General features: G+C 52.1%; 2 protein-coding genes across 6 annotated transcripts in view; one reads left to right on the top strand and one right to left on the bottom strand.

Moving 5' to 3' along the window:
- The window catches only part of GOLGA7B (golgin A7 family member B), a 15,107-nt gene extending 14,120 nt beyond the window's left edge, over window positions 1-987 (top strand). For all 4 annotated transcript variants that reach the window (XR_006887500.1, XR_006887503.1, XR_006887502.1 and 1 more), the window contains one exon: window positions 253-987. The gene's annotated coding sequence lies outside the window, so the exon portion shown is untranslated. The remainder of the gene's footprint in view (window positions 1-252) is intronic.
- Window positions 988-12,381: 11,394 nt separating this feature from the next.
- CRTAC1 (cartilage acidic protein 1) overlaps window positions 12,382-19,777 on the bottom strand; it is a 135,632-nt gene continuing 128,236 nt past the window's right edge. The window contains exons 12-15 of one of the 2 annotated variants that reach the window (XM_046653618.1): window positions 17,521-17,666; window positions 16,114-16,156; window positions 13,556-13,699; window positions 12,382-12,669 (exon numbers count right to left, since the gene is read on the bottom strand). In XM_046653618.1, coding sequence (XP_046509574.1) covers window positions 12,662-12,669; window positions 13,556-13,699; window positions 16,114-16,156; window positions 17,521-17,666 — 341 coding nt within the window. In that variant the 3' untranslated portion in view covers window positions 12,382-12,661. Of the gene's footprint in view, window positions 12,670-12,946; window positions 13,099-13,555; window positions 13,700-16,113; window positions 16,157-17,520; window positions 17,667-19,777 lie in introns of those variants that run through there. The other variant, XM_046653617.1, reaches the window with a different exon arrangement.

The raw sequence follows: 19,777 nt of genomic DNA on the forward strand, positions 1-19,777 counted from the left end.
TGTGTGAGTGCACGTGTGAATGCAGTGTGTGAGTGCGGGTGTGAGTGCGAGTGCACGTGTACGTCCCTTTGGCTGCTAGGCCGATGACCACCCCTCTCTGCAGCTGCTCTTATTTTCCTACGTGATGATCTGTGGCTCCTCCTCTGCGTGAGTCCAGCCTGATCGCCCTGTAAATAAATGTCCTAATGCCCTTCGCCCCTTGCCTGGGGCTGCCATCTTGAATCTTCTTCCTGGCCTCTCCCCGACCTGCAGGGTTCTCCCCTCCTGAGTTGACTGTGTACATTCTAGCAAAAGAGAAGCTGGAGTTCTAGAAGAGCAGAGCCAACCATCCAGGGCCTTCCGTGCCCCTCCCCCAGCTCCCCATGACAAGGCATTGGGACCACGGACCCACGTATTCAGCTGCCCAGGCTCTAGGCTCTTCAGGGCTGTGTAAGCGAGGCTTCCTTGGATGTTCAAAGGCACCAGCAACCTGCAGGGGAGAAGCAAGCTCCCTTCTTGAAAGGAAAGAGGGGCGTCCAGCCAAGGAGGCCCTGGCTGCTGAGGCCCAGGCAGGCCAGTGAGAACGAAGGAGCTCTGTTCTGGTGCCTGGGAGACAGACAGAAGGAAGCTGCCTGCCTCAGCTGGCAGGAGGTGCTAGAGGTGGCTATGAAAGACTAGCCGCTGCGGGTAGCTTTCTGGAACCAAAGAGGGGCCGGATTTTCTTTTGGACACTGGAGCAGCATGTGGGAAGGAGGCATCTCCCCAGAGAGCTAGAGTGAGCGGCCTAGCCCTTGAGCCCAAGTGGGTCCTGGTCCAAGGATCCCCCTGGAGAGCTGCAGCCTAGTGGGCTCCACCACAGCCCCTGACCCTGGACCCGGCCCGTGCCCACCCTGGCCCACTGTGTGGCTGGGCCTTGTGCCTGAGCTGTGCCTGTCCCGTGGGTTGGCTGGGCACAAGCGATGTGGTCGCCTTTTGTTTTATTATTTCTTTTTCCAATAAAAGGACTTTCCCAGCTTGAGGCTCTATGCTGCGTCTCTCCCCGATGTTGATGGGGGGCTACATCTATGCCCCAGGATCACAGTGAGGGCATGCTCGGCTGCCCACCCGCCTCATGCCGAGGAGGAGGGGCCGAGTGTGTCCCTGAAGAGGTGGCGTCCTGACACGGGCAGGAGGGACCCTGTCCTCTTGGAGCCCATAGTCTGGTGGGGACACTCTGGATCCTCTAATCTGGGGCCTTACTGGGGCACCTGCAGCCTTGGGTAGGAAACAGGTTGGACTTAAAGCCAGGTCAAAAGTAAGTAATGAATTAATTAGCTAAATACCCATTTCTTGAGCTCTTACCCTGGGTTGGGCCCTGTTAGGGGTTGGATCACCCAGGTCACTCAGTTCTAAACTCTAGAAAGGTATGTGGCTGTTGGAATCTAGCAGAGTTGTCTTGGATTTTATAAAACTAAATAGCATTTATTGGGCGCCTACTGTGTGCCAGATGCTTTGCTAAAACCATATGCTAGAGCTGGGAGGGGATTTAAAGATCATCTAAATGAGGCCAAATGGAGGCTCAAAAATGTTGAACGACTCGCCCCAGGTCACACAGCTGGTTGATGATAGTGCAAAGCTGAGAACAAGGTCTTCTGACGCAGTGTTCACTCTGACACCATGGGGATGGTGTCCAGATGGAAGTTGCCTGAGGCTGCAGGGCAGCTAGAGTCGCACACATCTGTGGGCCAAGAGAGGATGTCACCAGGCTGTGGCGACAATGGCCTCAGTCTCTGGGTGGTGGCTTGAGGGTCCCCTCTGGGCGGTGCTGGGGTGGGACTCTAGGTAGCTTTCACGTTTGTACTTACTGCTCCTAAGGGGCCGCTGGGCCTGGCCTGAGCTGTGGGGCAGGCGAGATTTGCTGCCTCTGCTCAGACCCGGGTGCGTATGGGTTCTCAAAATGGAGGCTGTCCTTTCACATGTGAGCAGGCTCATTCTATTCTGTTTGCAACGTTATTATTAGTAGTAGCAATAACTAAATAATAGTAGTTTATATTTATTTATTTAGCACTTCCTCGCCTCAGACTACTGAATTTGCCATTTGGTCCTCACAACAATATTCTAGGGTGTGGACTGTTCTTCCCATTTTATGTATGAGGAGACTGAGGCTCATGGAAGTTAAGTAGCTTGCCCAAAGTTACACAGCTAGGAAATGGCAGAGCTCGGCTTTGAATCTAGGCAGGCTCACTGCACACTGTGGGGAAGACAGTAGATCCAGCTTCAGACACCCCTCAGCAGCTTGAGGTCCTCAGCCATCCTAGGGTTGGAATTTGGCAGAGTCCCAGGGAAGGATCTGGAGCTGTGCCTGGACTCCAGGGGAGGGCTGGTACCTCCAAGCCCAGGACATCATGGGAGTGTGGGTGGGCTGTGCTCCCCATGGGCTGTGGGGCCCACAGAGCCAGCGTGGTGAAGGGCGGTCCCGGAGAAGCAGGGCTAGGCTTTCCTCTGCTGGCTCAGTTACGGGGGAACTCTCTCTGGGTCCTGTCGCAGCCATGTCCCTGCATCCCCCTTGCCAGCCAAGGACAGGCCTCATCAGGCCCAGGGAACAGAGGAGCCTGTAGGCAGCTCTGGGCTGCCCCTCTCCCCTCACTGCCGCCAGACTCCGCACCTGGCTTCCTGCAGCCAAAGGCAGGGGGGTGTGAAAACCACAGGGTTTACAGGAGCTCGCGGTGCCTCCGAGCGGTGGAATCGTGCACTGCACCCTGGAATCAAAGCGGCCTGGGCCAGAGCTACTCAGCTGCTGGGAAACTTCCCCACAACCCTAAAACCACCAGCCACTCACACCTGCAAGGACTCTTATGTGGCTTCTAGAGGCGTGAGGCAGAGATGGAGTCCCGTTGGTGGTGGCTCTTTCTCCCTGCAGCCAGCCCCTGGGGTGCTGCCTTTCTCCTAGGGGCTCTCGGCAGCCTGGGAAACCCCACCTCCCTTCTCCACAGCTCCAGAAGGACTTACAGCGAGGTGGGTCCCTGGCAGGAGGCACCCACACCTGGTTTTGGCTTTACTATTCACCAAGGATGAAGGCAATGCAACTACCACTCCAAGTCAGACTTGACTTGGAGCTCAGGCTTTAGGACAGGGGCACGTGGTGGACTCCCACAGCCTCAGTCTCCCCAGCTGTAAGCAGGGACACTAACACTTTACAGCATGTTTAGACCAGTGCTTCTCCTCCTTGGCTGCAATCAATGCCACCTGAGGAGCAAGAAAGGCCACCGATGTCTGGTCCTATCCTCAGAGATTCTTTTTCTTTTAAACCTATTATTTTTTCTTTTAAGATTGGCTCTCGAGCTAACAACTGTTGCCAATCTTTTTTTTTTTCTGCTTTTTCTCCCCAAATCCCCCCTGTACATAGTTGTATATTTTAGTTGTGGGTCCTTCTAATTGTGGCATGTGGGATGCCACCCCAGCATGGCCTGATGAGCAGTGCCATGTCCGTGCCCAGGATTCGAACCAGCGAAACTCTGGGCCGCCAAAGGAGAGCGCGCAAACTTAACCACTCAGGCACGGGGCTGGCCCCCCCAGAGATTCTGATTTCATTGCTCTGGCGTGCAGCCTGGGCATCAGGATTTTTGAAAATTCCTCTGGAGGTTCTAGTGTGAAGTCAGGGTTGAGAATCCCCGGTTTTGATAGTACCTGAGACCTCAGGAAAAATGTTTATTGGCTCCAAGAAAGCAGCCAGGTACAAAACGAGTACAAACTCTACAATTCCACTTAAATTCTAATACAGGCAAAACTAATTTACGGTGATAGAAGTCAGGACAGCGGCTGCCCTGGGATGGGGGGTGGAGGATGGAAAGGGGTCTGGGGGACTTCTGGGTGTGAGCAGAGCGCTGGTTACATGGGTGTGCTCACTTTGTGAGAATTCGTTGAGTTGTACACTTAAGATTTGCATATTTTTCTATATGTACGATATATTTCAATAAAACTTGCCAAAAAGGTTTATTGGCTCTAAAATTGGAAAAGAAAGCACAGAACTGAAATTAATGTTTTAATTACATAGCTACAAAACATAACATTATGTCAACCAGTCAAAGAGAGTTCAATTGAACTCGTGTGTGCGTGTGTGTGTGTAATTTAGTGTGGGTTGTGGATATATACAAAAATGTTTGATATGACGAGGGGTGGGGCCTCCAAAAGAGAAGGTCCCGGGTACCTAAGAAAATCTTAAAACAGACCAGGTTTATACCAGGAGCTCTTAACCTTGACCCGCCGCCCCCGCACTTATATGCAAAATGATGTACTTTTATCTGGGGAAGAGAATCCACAGCTTTCAGCAGATTCTCAAGGGGGTATGTGACCCCCCAAAAGGTTGAGAACAGCTGGTTTTGAGGCGTCAGTAAGAAACTGGCTGCGAATGTGCCTGGCATGAAATAGGTGTTTGGTAATGTCAGTTTCTTTCTTTCCTCTCAGAGTCCAGCCTTTCGAGATTTCCACATGACCCTCCTCAGGCGACTTTGGGAGCATTTATTCTCCTGGCAGCGCCCAGGGCAGACGGTACCGAGCTCACAGCTCTTCTAAGAGGCCATTTAAAGGGTCTGTCATTTCAGCATCTGCTGGATGGCAGGACTTAGTGTGCAGCATCCTGGAGCAGCCCTGGGAAGTGCGGTTTCAAATCAGGGATGATGGAGGAGGTGGAAGAGCATGAAGGGGTCTGAGGGCTGCTCCAGTCTGCAGACCCCTGTAATTCACTTTGCTATCCTGAGTCTCAGTTTTGTCATTTGCAAAATGAGAGCATTATGAGAATGCATCTTTGTAAATGATAATCTGTTTCTCCAATGCAAGATATTGTTATTGCTGACGTTACACTCAGACCTCATTATACGGTGGCCTCATGATTCAGATTTATAGCACGGTTTCAGATTCTTGCCTAGAATAAACAGATATTTATCCAAGGGTTCACTGATTCCCTAATATATGCCAGGAACATTCATATACATTATTATTCCATTTAGTTCTCTAACACTCTGGTGGATGGTTATATTTGAATTCTTGTTTTTTAGATGAAGAAACTGATGTTCCAGGGGATTAGGTGGCTTGACAAGCACCACAGCTAGTAAGTGTCAGAGCAAAGACTTGAACCCAAGTGTCCGACGCCAAATCCTGCTCTCGTTCTGTCCTCGTGTCACGGTCAGACGAAAGACTCCATTCTACCTGGATCGACTCATAAAGACAGATTCCAGACCCAGAGAGGAGCACGTGGGCAAATGCAGACGGAGAAAAATTAGCTTTGCAGGGGCATGAAGGGGCTAGTTATTTTGGAGTAATTCAAGTTATCGATGTCTGTAATGGAAAAGTGATTGGGGACCAGCTACCACCTGAGAGCAGTGTAGAGCAAGACCCCGGAAGGGGAAAATGTTACACGTGGCTCACAAGACCTCATGCACGGGATGGCCTTCTTCCCTCTGTCCCAGTTCCTCGGTGAACTCTGGGGGGCTAGGGATCTTGTCTTCATTTCCACCACTTCCCTCCCCTGTCCCAAGTGCCTGTCACAGTGTTTGGCCCTCGGCAGGGGAACAGGAAATGCAGCCCATCACAGGCAGGCACGAAGAGACAGGAATATATAGATGGGAAATCCTCAGGCCCCTGGGCAACTTGCCACTGAGATGCAGTTTAGACAGCCGTAGACAGGTAAGCGGTTCCTGAAAAGCTCAAAGGGCAGAGGCAGTGACCCCAGGCCATACCCCGCCCTGGGCGGTGGCTTTCAGTAACGCTGCTCTGGCTGTGATCCTGTGGCTCTGCTCATGATCTCTATCTGTCCTGGGAGGGGAGGGAAGGAAGCATCCATCCCAATCCCACTCAGGCCCTGCCCAATGCTCTCTGAACACCATTATTTTCAGGGTAAATCCTTGTGAGGCTGAGCACTTTGCCTGGAAAGTCTGGGACTGGGGCCCTAGAGAGTGAAGTACTATGGGTAGATGGATGGATGGATGGATAAGTGCATGGATGCAGAGAAGATGGGTACAGGGAGATGACTGATGGATCAGAGGTGAGCGAGAGGGCTGCTGGCTTGAGATGGATGCTTGCAGACCCTGGAGAGGCAGGTAAATGGATGGGTACCAATCGGCCCTGTACTCTGCAGTGCAGATCTAAATACAGGGCCAGTGCTCCTCAAAGGGAAGATGCTGTGCAACGTGGTCCCCAAATGAACTCCGCATTTGTAACTCTGAGTGATGGATGTGTCTTGTTGGGAAGAATTCTTATGGGTCGAACATGGTCCCAGTTAATGACTTATGGATTGTTGTAAAATCAGGCACTGCTAGAAGTGAAACCAGGAGGTTAAAGGGCCTGGAACAGATTTTATACCAATGCCAGCGTTTTATCAATCTGGGCACCGTACTGAGCACCTTACATACTTTATCTCCATGAAGCCTCACACAGCTCTATGAGGTGGCTACGCCTCTGTTTTGTGGATGAAGAAACTGAGGCTCAGAGAGGTGAAACAGCTTGTTGAGGTCATTTACAGAATGCATAGGTGGAGTGTCCACCTGATCCCAGAGTCTCAGAGTGAAGAGAAAATTTTAAGGATAGATGGAAAGAAGGAAGGAAGGAAAGAAGGAAGGAGGGAGGGCCATAGCATTTTTGGACCAGCTCTCTAAGAAAGGATGTGGCACTTTGGGACACAGGACACAGTCTGCACTGGGGTGGGGCTTTGAAACCTCCCAGTTTCCTTCTCCCTCTTTCCTCTCTGCATCTGCCTTCAAGGCCTGTACATCTTGAGCCCAGGGACCTGAAAGTGCAGAGAAGGTATACGTGGGGTTTACCTTCCTCCCTTCGGCCTAAGCTTGTCCCTCTGCCACGGTCTCCATGAACAGGCGGGGAACTTGGGTGAGGTTTTCTCCTTCCTCAGGCGCTCTGCACCCAGCTCTGGGGTGGAAGGAGGAGAGTCAGCCCTTAGGTCTTTTCGGCTGGGGGCGGTGGTACATTAAATGATTCTGGAGGATGAATCCTTCATGGCTGCTCTGGGGCTGGGTGTGAAGGAGGAGAGTTACCTTTACAGGAATTATTCAGGGCCCCAGACGCTCCTTCTGGCAGGCAGGCAGGGGTCCTGAGGTTCTGGGCAGGGACTTCCTGGGAAGGGGTGACACAGATTCTCCTTCTGTCCCCACCCTCATCCCCTATGCTCCTGACCCACCACAGCCTCCCTTCCCCCAGCTGAGCAGGGCCCTCTCTGCCCCTGCTCCCTCCGCGCGGCTCTTTCATCCCGGCTGTGCTCCACGGTGCAAGCGTGCTTCGTTGTTACCTCGCTGGGTGCTCAGCCCCACTCTGTCTCTGTGTCAGCAAAATGGAAAGAACGAGCACTGACCCCTGGAGTTTTGAAATTGTTGATACAGTTGTGCTTCTGAAATCCTTTGAGCTTTCTGGAGAAGGAGGCTGGGATGCACCGGGGCTGAGTTCTTAGCACGGTGGTCTTTGAGCAGCAGGCAGAGTGAGCAAGGAGGAGCCCCAAGCAGGAGTCAGATTCCTGGCTAGGCTGTGGTCCTCGGTAAAGTCACTTCTCCTTTTTGGGCCTCAGTTTCCACATCTGAAAAGGATCGGGCAGGACTAGATGACTTCTCAGGTGTCTCCGGATTTATGATCTAGGATTCTGTGAGGGTGGAATCTCCCGGCCAGTTCACTAGTTCCCGGTGACCCCTGCTCTGTGCAGCCCAGTCAATGCCACGCCCTCCCTACTCGGTTTACCTTATTCTATGATTATTCTCTCTGGGAATGGCACTGCATGAGACATAAGCTAAATGTATCAGCGCAGTCCAGGCTCTGAGAAGGTTCGCTCTGCTCCCTTATGGCCATTTTCAGTCTTGAGGTCTCTTTCCTGTGAAGCTGTCAGCTCCCTGTGGGCGGCCAGTGTCCTCCACATCTCCCATGCACCAGGTGACCAGGTGGGCCACAGCAGGGTGTGCTGGGAGGCACATGAATAGACCCAGGCTCTATCCTGAACTTTGCTACTTAATAATATTAACAACATTTCTAATTTATCAGGAGCTTACTATGTGCCAGGCACCATGTCAAGTGTTACATCATCTTGTTTGATACAACACCTCTGTGAGGTAGCCATTATCCCCATTTTACAGATGAGAGAACTGAGGCTCAAGGACAGCTCACCGGCTTTAAGTCTTTGCTCAAATGTCTCTTCCTCAGTGAGGCCCACCCTGAGCCACCCTGTTTAAAATGGCCTTCTGCCTCTATCCCGGCACTCCGGATTTTCCTTGATGCTGCCCTGACTCCCCCATAGCACTTATCACCTTCTAACATACTATACAGTCATGTGTCGCCTAACAATGGGGACATGTTGTGAGAAACCCGTTGTTAGGCCATTTCATCGTTGTGCGAACATCATAGAGTGACTTACACAGACCTGGATGGAATAGCCTACTACACACCTAGGCTATATGGCATTAATCCTATGGGACCACTGTCCTCTGTGTGGTCCTTTGTTGACTGAAACATCGCTATGCATCACGTGACTGTGTACTTTACTTATCATGTTGCTTAGTGCCTGCCATCCATCACCAGAGCAGGTATCTTTGCCGGTGTCATTCACAGAAGCATATCCCAAGCCACTAGAACAACGCCCAGCTCATAGTAGGTGTTCAATTAATGTATGCTGAGTGCCTACTGGTGGAGTGATTTGCCCAGGTGTCAGTTACCTGGAGACCGCACAGCACCAGGCTTCAGAACACAGGCTTTGGAGCCAGACACTTGTGGGTTTGAAGCACAGCTTTTGCTACTCCACTAGCTGTGTGACCTTGGGCAACTCATTCTTTCAATTTCTTTGGTGACAAAATAGACTAATAACATTTATTTCACAGGATGGGCAGAGATTAATGGAGACACATATGTAAAGTTCTCGGCACATGGTAGGCATTGCATAAATGTTAGCTCCTTTTCCTAAGGAGGGTTTTTTTCTCTTCTTGCTTCTCTCTTTTCTCTGATGGCCGACCCTTTGACCACTTCGCTGTTCAACAGTGATTCCTTAACAGGACAAACCACTCTAAGTGGGGGTTTGCATTATCTGTGGAGGTAACCAGCCCATGCTCTCTTGCCCTCCTTCTAGGATGCACTAAGGAGACGCAAAATCAGCCCCTCACAGGATGTGGCTGGGGTGGGGCCCACACCAAAGGAGAGAGATGATGGCTGACCCAGGGAGGGAGAGAAGGGGAGGGACTTGGATTGCCTCATGGGCTGAGAGGCTGGGTGAGGGTAGCATTCTGGAACCTGCTTGAAAAACCCAGCTGGCTCCCTGAGAAAATGAAGCGTTCATCCTCCTGTCTCCACGCGGCTCTGGAGAGATGACCAACAGCCCTGTTCGGCGGCTGGAGTGGAATTCCTGCTTGGGCCGCAGTCCAGTGGCACTGGTCAGGCTGTGATGCCCAGACCCTGGGAGGGGGCCATAGCAGCCAGAGTGACACATAACGGAACTCCTGGCCCTCAGAATGGCACCTCCCCAGAGCAGGGCTGGCAACTGAGTAGATGCTTGAAGAGGCCACGTGGGTGATTCACAATTCTGCGTCCATGAAGACCAGCCAAGCTGGCCCGGTGAGGGAACTCAACCAGGTATTGCCGTCTCTTCTTGCAACTTGAACGTTGGTGATTGTGTGGAGACTGTCTCAGATCCCAGGCCCTCCAGGGACTTCATCTCTTCCTTCCCAACCCATCCCTTGACCCTGGGCAGCATGAGAGATTGTGGCTTTTGTGTAACCAGTTAGCCACCCCGAATGGAGAAGGAAAGGAGGGCAGTTAGAGCACAGGCTGGGGGCCAGACTGCCCTGATCAAATCCTGCCTATGTCTGCCCCAGCTGTGTGACCCCGGACAAACCACTTAGCTTCTCTGTAAAACTGGGATAATTAGAGCACTGTCCTCTTGGGACTGTTGCGAGGATTACACAAGTTAATTCTTGTAAAGCATTGAGATCCAACCCAGACACGCCGAGCTCACTAAACGTAAGCTGCTATTGTCATTTTAAGGGGTACGTTCCTGGGAAAAGCAGTATTCTTGGGCAGAATAAAAATGGTATTATTATTATTATTATTTGGCTTTTCTTGAAAAATGGCAAGTTGTGGCAATGCTGGCCCGTCTTCCTGCTCTGCTGGAGTGAGTCTCGCTGCCCCGTTCAGATGGGGCACAGCTCCTCCGTTTGCATAATCCCTTCTAGGCCCATTCCATTATTTGTCAGCCCCCTTAGGCAGCTGCTTTTTCTGTTACAAACTCAAGTTCAGCATAAGCCAACAAAGATGCCAGGAGCTTGAGTGGGGCTAGGGGGACAAAGAAAAGACTGAATGGCTGCGCTCAGAAGCTGAAGGCAAGCATTTGGCCTCCGCAGGCCTCCAAAGAAGGGGAATTAGAAGAAAGAGGGGATGGGAATCCTGAGCCTGCCCAGCTGGGGTATGGCTGTGCCCACCCACCTGTGGCTGGTCCAGCACAGACCAGTAAGAGCGCTTGGCTGAGCCCCTTGGCCCAGAAAGCCTGGACTCCTGGCCCACTGGGGAAGCCTTTATCTGGGGGCAGGGAATGTTGAGTTGGTTCCTCTGTATCTTTCAGCTTCGTATTTCCTCCAGCACAAGCACCTTGGGGGCAGGGGACTTGACCCCCTCATTGGAGGGACTTTGTCACATTCTTCATGGGAGGGACCCAGTGCTCGACTCACAGGAGATTCTCAATGAGTGCTTGCTGAATAAATATATGAATGAATGCAGAGAGCTTGCTTCTGGTATAGCAATCCAAGAATTTAGCTAGACTTTCTAGAAAGACCCTCTAAGTCCCATTCCCATCCCATGCACTGGGCTCCTCCATCTGGCTGGAGGAGGAAGTGTGGGGACAGCAGCCATGTCCCCTTCACTTACCATTGTATGTCCAGAGCCTAGCTCAGAACCTGGCACACAGTAGGTGCTCAACCAATATCTTGAATATGTTGAATGAATGAGTGACTCGAATGGGAATCCTCCTTACCCTGAAGTTGGGATACTCATCTTCACATCCTTCATATCTCACCCTGAGTTGGGATACTGTAGTTGTGCTCATGGCAGCTGGGGGGATTCTGAACTCCTCTTTGGAACTCATGTAGCACCACCCACAAAGCAGGGAAAATGACACAAATACACCATTATAAGAAACTCGATGTGCAAGGCTCATGGTTATCACTTATGAGGCATCCTCTGAAGTTTGCTGTCACCCCAAATCTCATGTCCTTGGCAGGCTGTCTCGCTGCCTTATTTCTTGTGTCATGTGAGCAGCCAGTCAGTGGACACTGTTATCTTGTTATTTACCATAGCATTGGGAACGACCACCTTTGTGTGTTTTGGGTTTTACTTATCTCACTATCTCAGATCCATTTGTTCATTTCTAAAACAGAAGTATCTTCCAGAATGACTATGGGGAATAGTGTGAACAGTGACAGTGCTGTCTGTTACTCCTCTGACAAGACGATGTTGGGGAGAGGGCTCCAGCCTTGGCTCAGGCACCAGCCGGCTCTGTGACCTTGGGCAGATCACTTCATCTCTCTGAGCCTCATCTCTGGGGCCCTTGCAGATCTTTAATTCTATGTCAAAACACAGGAGTGGGCTTCCCAGAAGTGGAGTCATTTTTAAGTTGGTGGATGGTTTTCTGTGAAATTGTAGCTGTTTTTATTTTAAAACTTTTCATTTAAGCTCCTGTTCCAAGTATAAAAACAGCACTAGCAAGGAGGAATTCATATTTTGTGATTTATTGGGAGTATTATTATTATATCAGAAAATGGTAGGGTTTTTTTGTTAAATATGTTTTTAAAAGGCTTGCTGCCTTCTTAAGTGTGATTTTGTTATATCTCGGGGAGACGATTTTTCCCCATGAAGAATAGATCTGTGATTTATAACAAACCTTCACTACCGAGGCTGGCTGGGAGAGTATTCTGTCATTCTCAGAGGGTGCTCTGGCCGTAGGGGCTTCCAGGTTTCCAGGCATATTGCCGAGGAGACTAAGTTGGAAAGCTCTTTCTAGAAATCAGGGTAATGTGAGAGTAGCCATGCCTATGTCCAGCCACACACTGAGGGGTCTTAGAACGGAAAGGGCCCTTAGGGATATACCACCCAACTCTCCTTTCGTTTGGATTAGGGAAATTGAGGCCCAGAGTGCAGCAATGACTTCCCCCAGGGAAAAGGCCCAGAGTACTCCCTCCACATCTGCCCCTTGCTCATCCCACATTCCTTGCCTGGTCCACACCCCAGTGCCCTAAATGTGAGCATTGGTGTGCATACCCAAACCACTGCTCAGCCCCTTTCTCTGTCTCATGATTTGCTTTCCAAGTGCCACATGACGGAAGGGCTGCTGCTCATTCAGCATTCTAACCAGCATCTACTTGCCCCAAACACACTTTTTTTTTTCCACCAGCTACGCACTAATATCCAGCAGAGAGTTTATTGGCATAATTTCTCCAGAAAGAGGCTGGAAGACTTAGCAAGTTCAAACTTTAACATTTTTATCAAGAGTCCCACAGGGCCACCCTTTTCCCCTCCCCTCATCACCACCAACGCCGATAAGGCTTTCTCTACCACAGGAAGTCAGGGCGCACAGAGTGGAAACAGCACAGGCCAAACCAGCAGGCACATGATACATTATCCAATCAACGGAGCAAGCAGCCACCTGGGAGCCATCTTTGTTAAGGGCAAAATAAGCCACTCATGACACTGGAGGATACAGAAAAGACAGGACTATCTTGATTCTTCTGAAGGAGTGAGGGAGGCTGGGTGGGGTGGGGGGAGACTTTCCTTTTCTGTTTTCTCAGAAAACATGCAAAGAAAGGCTTCACAAACAGCTAAGGTGACATAAATATCAGTATCTCCCAAACTTCCCTGTTCAAAGATGGCCACCCTGCTGTCCATTCAGAGGCAGCGTGGCAGGATCTACTGGGTGTGGAGAGAGAGACAGGCAGCAGGAGAGATTTAGTTTTCCACAAAGGTTGTTAGTTTTGTTTTTTTTTTCCTTTATTGATGGGATTTAAAGTGCATATAACTGAAGGCAAAGTCCAAGACTTAGAGAAAGATAGGAGGCCCGAGAGAGAGGCTCAGAGATTCTAAAGGCGGCAGAAGGATACCCACCTAAAAAGGCCACTTGAGCTGCAAAAAGGACGGGGTGGAGAGATAGAGAATGGGAAAAAGAGGGGGGGGGGGGGGGGGGGGGGGGGGGGGGGGTAAGCATTGGGGGGGAAGAAGACAAATATCAGTTCAGAAATTCAGACAAAGATGAGTAGTAGGAGCTAGTTTACATCCCAGGTAGGAAAAGATGGGCTGATCTCAAGGTATGAACATTAGTTTTAGGAAATGTGAGAAGGGGAGAAATAAGAAGAGCAATGGCTTCCAGCCAGGATGCAGCACCCCAGGGGCCCTTCAGATGGTGGCAGTTGTGGTAGGGCTTCTCTAAGCCTCTGTTATGGTCTTCCTTGGAGACCCAATGGGGACACAAGGAGACTCCATCCAGCCAGGAGAAGACAGAGTTTGGGGACCTTGATCTGGGGCCTCCCCAGTGGAGGGCAACTGTCCTTTGCTACTGGACTGTGGCCGGGGCCTCACTCACCCACACAGGCTGTGCCATCCTCGTTGGGCTCATAGCCCCGACTGCATCTCTTGTTGGTCCGGCACCTGTAGCTTCCATATGTGTTGACACACACGGGCTTGTCTCGAGGGCACACGAATGGGAACTGGATGCATTCGTTTGTGTCTGAAAGTTGAGGGGAGCCACTCACTGGGGAGGTGTGGGGAAGGGGGTCCTAGCCCAGGCTCTGCTGCCGCCCTGCCACTCTGCGACCTTGGGCATGTCCCTTCTTCTCTCTGGGCCTCAACTTCCTCACTTCAGTTCCTTTGGCTGGCTCCTCCTGTACTTCACCTCTGCATGTTGGGGGTGCTCAGACGTGGTCCTGGGTCTTCTATCTATCATCCTTTCTCTAGGTGGCCCCTTCATACGTGGATGACTCTAGACTTATCTCCAGCCGCGACCTCTCTTCGGGGCTCCAGACTCATGAATCTGTCTAAATGTATCTCAAACTCAGTAGGTCCAAAACGGAACTCTAGATACCCCCAGCTCTCAAACCTCTTCCACCTCCTGTTCCCATCTTCCCTAACTCAATCAACGCCACCATCGTCCACTCAGCTACTCAAGCATAAATTGGAGTGATCTCCGATTCTTCCTTTTTCCTCACCCCTGAAAGCAATTTAACAACCGGTCCTGTCAGTTCTGCTCCACAGTACCCCTCTCGTCTGTCCACCTCCTTCTCCCTCCTCTGCCACAGCCTCTTCCAAGCCAGCACCAACTCTTGCCTGGATTTCTGCAGCTGCCTCCTGACTGGCCTCCTGGCTTATGCTCTTCCCTCCAATCTAATCTACAATGTAGCAGCCAGAGTGATCTTTTGAAAATGTGAATCACATCATGCCACTCCTGCTTAACTGAAAAAGGCCCTAAGGACAAAATCCAGACACCTTGTGGGGGCCTCAAGACCCTCCTTGACTGGCGTCTAGCTCCTCCATCCTCTCCAGGCACCTCGGCCTCCTTCCTGTTCCTTTCACACACCAAGCCTTTTTTTCTGCCTCATGGTCTTTGCTCCTGCCCTTCCCTCTGCTGGGAAAGCTCTTCCCTCAGCTGTTTCTGTGGCCAGACCCTTCTCGTTCTTCAGGTCTCACCTCAAAGGTCCTCTCCCTGCCCACCCCGTCTAGAACAGTCTCCAGAGAGCACCTTACTTAAAGGGTTCTTAACTCACCTCATCTAGCTGGGTGAGGTGTTATGGTCTGTCTCCCCAACTAGAATGAACGCCCCTCCAGAGCAGGCTCTTGGCCTGCATCCCCAGCACCCGCGTGGGGCCTGGTGTGTGGGAGGCACATAAATGTCTGCTGGATGACGACAAGGAAGAGGCGGCTGGACTGGCCATCTCATAGGGTCCTTCCAGCACACAGGAAGACACTGGAATTTCTGTGTAGATGCACGGTCTATTTAGAGTGGCCAGGGTGGGGACAGGGAGAGTGGAGGGCACAAATTTCCTCCTCAAGCCATCCTTGGAACCATACCCTCCACTTTCTCACTTGTTGTCCTTTGCCCATGCAGCACCCTCCAGTGAAACACTTTCTCCCCTTTTATTGCCTGGCAAATTCCTCTACATCCCTCACGTCTCAGCTGAGACCTTGCTTTCTCTGGGGTGCCTTCCTGGACCCCTCTAGACTGGTCTGGGGCTTCAGTTTTATGCTCCCACAGCCCCGGCCCCTCCCCCCCGCAGCCCTGCTCACACTGTGTGGTCATTGCTGTTTGCTTGTGTGCCCCTCCTATTGGCTCTAAGCTCTATGAGGGCAGGACTGTGTCTGTCTTGTTTACTCTTGTATCTCAGTAGCAAACCCATCCCCCTGGGGCTGATGGGCAGCTGCAGAGTGGTCTTGGGAAGAATGCTGCCTGAGGGTCTGAAGGCAGGAGTCGTCCTTGACCTGAGCCCTCATTGCTGGTCATTGGGATGGAAGACATTGGGTCGAGGGCCTTCTGGATGCTGAGCCTCTAGGCTGCCCCTCTCCCACTCCAGGCTCTTAGGGGACTCTCAGAAGGTCACTGGCCCTCACAGAGCTGCCTTCCTGGCAGCACTGCAGCACCCTGCCCCCAAGTCCTGCACACAGCCTCAATCTCCCTTCTGTGCAGTGACCACCGTGCACCCCCTGGTTTGCTCCAGTGCCCCCTGGCAATGCCCACTCTTGCCTGCCAACACCCCTGCTTGCTGCTTCACTGGCTGGTCAAGCTGAAGCCGCCAGCTCCCCATGGAAGATGAGTGTCCACGCCAGCCAGCAGAGCCCCCAGTAGCCAGGCCACCCTGCGAGAACTGTCCAGGCGACTGTGTGCCTCCCTCTCTCTGTGTTCATGGCAGGGAAGCACTGCCAATGCCCAGGACCGCAGCGATGCAGCCTGCTGCTTGCTAACATTACTGCCACCTTGGTGAGTCACATGGCAGTTGTCTTGCCATCTGCAACCCCAGGGACAAACAACACATTCCCCTCCCCACCTTTCCACCCCTTGTCTGCAACCTGAGCCTTGCCAGAGCCCAGGCTGACATTCCCCAGCGAGATTCTGGCCTCTGCCCTGTCCCCTGGTGCCTGCAGGCAACTCACCCATGCAATGGCCATTTTCCTGCTGGGAGAATCCTTGGCCGCACTGCAAGGTGGGCAGAAGCAGAGACACTAGTGAGTTGAGAAGATTCCATCTCAGGTCCCCTCCTAGTCACACTGCAAAGCAGCTGTCACCCTGACCCCAGAATGAGGCATGCTCTTAGCTCTGGGCCTATGGGGAGGCCCTCTCCCTGCCAGGACCCCTTCCTCTGCACTGAGAATAGGAGACTGGGGGGCCAAGAACAGATTCAGTTCAAACTCCTGCTCATTCCCCTCATGCGGGATCCACGCGCCTGAGCTGGGACACCTAACAGAACCTGTCCCTCCTGTGACATTGGCTGAGACGGAGGCTGGGTCTCAGTCAAGGCAAAGTGCAATGAGGGCTGGAGGTGCTTTCCAAGGTGTCTGCTCACTCCCTCACCCGCTTCTCTGAGAGCCTTCCCCACTCACAGGGGTGGCGCCTGCAGGCCGGGCTACAGCCCTCCTCCCTGGGCAGGGCCGACTGGATGAGGGGTGGACATCTCAGCAGGAGGACGGAATCAAAGGCTATGCAGCTGGAATTTGAACTAATTGAAGCTGACACCGGGAATTGGCAGTCTGGTCATGCCAGGCCGTGGGGGCTTTGCTGTGCCTACAAGGAGGTCTCGGAGACAGCGGCCTGGTGGCAGGGCGGAGGCACTGGAAACATAACCCTTGATACGAGACAGAAAATGTCAACTGTCCATTCTGGCGAATGAGGGAGGGCTGGTGGGATTAATGGAAGGGCAATGTCCTCCCTCCAAAGCCAGTGCACTAATTACAAAGGTCCTTGAGCTCCTGGGGCTGAGGCCACCGAGCTGCACAGTTCCTACTCGTCCTGAGCTTCCCTTGGATTCTGTGAGCTCCCCTGGAAGCCTCCTTGTAAGTCCCCTCTTCTGTGTGAGTTGAAGCGGGTTCCCGTTATTTGCAACCAAGTGATCCCCATCAGAGTTAGAACCCATAGCTGCTCCTCAACAAGCCCCTGGAGACCCTGCCCCGCCCTCAGAAGCAGCGGAGGGCCTTGTCAGAGACTTTGAAAGAGGGAGGGACACAGGAGACCTGGGGTCAATTCTCAACTCTGCTCACAACTGGCTGTGCAGCCCTAGTGGCTTCTTTCTCTCTTGGTCTCGGTTTTCCTCCTCTGCAGAATGGGTGCAAAAGTACTTGCCCTGCTAATACCCCAGGATTTCTGTGAGGAGCAGAAGAGATGCGGGGGTGATACTGTTGTGCAGACTACAGATGGAGGGATCATTATGAAGCCCGCCCTTTGCTGGGAAGATGTCCATCGTCCCAGAAGTGTAATCCACAGACTCCTGGGAATCCCGCTTCAGCCCACGGGGTTGTGTGTGGGGCCTGCTTTTTCTGGTTATGAGGCCCACACGCCTTTCTCACCTCCAGTGGGGCTGGGTCCTGAAGTCTGTCCTCATCCTGGGGGTAGGGGATCTCCAGCACCGAGTTCGTCTCCTCACTGGCTACGCTCCGGCTCGCCATCTTGCCATCTGGCCATGTTACCTCCACGCTGCTGGCCTCATCCTTTCCTGTGGGATGGAAGGCGAAAGGGTCAGCAGCAGAGGAGAGCATGGGGTGGGGGGATTCTCAGCAAAAGTATCATCATTCATTGAATAAAAAATATGGATTGAGCACTGTCCCAAGCGCTAGGAAAATAGAGAACACGGCAGAGGAGGTCCTGCTCCTTTAGAGCGACGCTGTCCGATAGAACTGTCTGCACTGATGGCAATGCTCTATATCTATTCTGTCCGATACGGGAGCCACCAGCTACAAGGGCTGTCGAGCATGTGCAATGGGACTAGTGTGAAAAGGAACTGAATTTTAACTTCTGTTTGATTTTAATTAATTTACATTTAAACAGCCACACCCGGCTAGTGGCTAGCATGTTGGACAGCGCAGCTCTAGCACTTGCATTCTAGTGGAGACGCCACTCAGCATGAGGCTGATTTGGGGAGAGGGAAAGGCCTGGTGGTATTCAGGTTGACGTGGGAGACCTGGCTTCAGAGCTTGGCTGGACCACTTACCTAGTGTGTTGGAAAAAACATGGCGGGGGGTGGGCGTCCAGGGGACGTGCAGCCAGCTCCGCGGCTGGCTTGCTGTGTAATCTTGGGCATGCCACTATTTATACTTATATTTTATTTATTTATATTATTTACTTATAGCCTGCTAGGGGCCAGGCTCTCTTTCGTCACTGGGAATGTCCCTGTTCTCCGGGAGCTTCCACTCTTGTGGAGCTGGACAGGCAAACAGATGAATAAATAGATAATGTCAGATATTGACAAGCTCTGCACAGAAAACAAAAACAGGGCAGTGGGATAAAGAAGAGCCGGGGGTTGGCTGGGGGCCTTTTCTAGCCAGGGCGGTCAGGGAGAGCCTCTTGGGGAGAAGGTGCTGGAGCCGAGCTCTAAATAAAAGCTGAGGTGATAAAGAAGCAGAAGGTGGAGGGCACAGGAGAAAGACCACTCGACAAGGCCGAGATGTTTACAAAAACTGATGGGGAAGCTCAGAGAATATTCACGTGAATCCAACTACACACATCCTTAAAGCAACACGTAACACCACCAGCAGAAGGCAGGTTGGAAAGGTTTGTCAGATGTTTGGGGATTGTCAAAGCCACCCGCTCCCCGTGTAGGTAACAGGCCGTCACTGCGGCAAGGTCAGGCTAATGGAGACGGATTGGGGTGAGGAGGAGGTGGGGGGGCCTCACCTGCAAGGAGAGGCCGTTCTCCTGGTCAGTCACCCGGGAAGAAGGGCAGTGCTTGGCCCTGCTCGGCGGGTAGGAGAGAGGGTGCAGCCCCTCGCTACCACCCACCAGGGGTGACCAGACGTGGGCCCACGGAGCTAGGGGGTCCACAGATCCATACACTCCCCAAGCATCACTTGTGGGCTGAATAAATAATATGTCACCCACATGTATGTGCTACTTTCCCCTTAATGTATATAGATATTGTTAGAAAACCAGTGAAACTGAAAAGGGCTGTTTAATTTATGGCAGCTTTTGGTCATTACTGTCCATCAGTGGAGTTTAGAATGATAGCTACTATGGGGGAGGGGGCAGTCTGTAAGCATTTTCATGTACAAAAGGGTTTCCCATATTTTAGAAAAGTGTTGGAAGCCACATCCAGACTTTGAGAGGGGTCTGTGTGTAGAGTGCTCCATGTAGAGGCCCGCTCTGGGGTGGCAGCTAAGACAACTTGGCATAGACAGACCCAGCTGCATCTACCTCTGCGAGCCCCAGGATGCCAGTGTGGGGATTCTTGAGGAAGCAGCCACTTTCAAGCCTTATCATCCAGCTTTCTGACCCTCCCAGTGTTTGATTCCCTTTTGTTCCTCCTGCCACTGGCCCCTGCTGCCCCCCATACCTTGGGTCTCCAGAGAAGTCTCATTGGAATGTTCCAGCTTCGCTGCTGTGTTGCTCTGTGCTGTGAGTTAATGAGGGCAGGGAGCAGCTCACACCCCAGAGGTGTCAAAGGTGAGCAGGCCTTGCCTCCGCGGGCACAGCGGGGCAGCAGCACCAGGGAGCGGCTCCCGGAGCAGAGACTCCCACACTCATTCAGCTTCTCTTCCCACAGGGACTACCCTTTCAGGTCTGGCCTTCCTCGTCCTAGGGCTTGCTTCATGAATCCAGAAAACACTTCTC

Source organism: Equus quagga, chromosome 2 (genome assembly GCF_021613505.1).
Source record: "Equus quagga isolate Etosha38 chromosome 2, UCLA_HA_Equagga_1.0, whole genome shotgun sequence".
NCBI classification, from domain to species: Eukaryota; Metazoa; Chordata; class Mammalia; order Perissodactyla; family Equidae; genus Equus; species Equus quagga.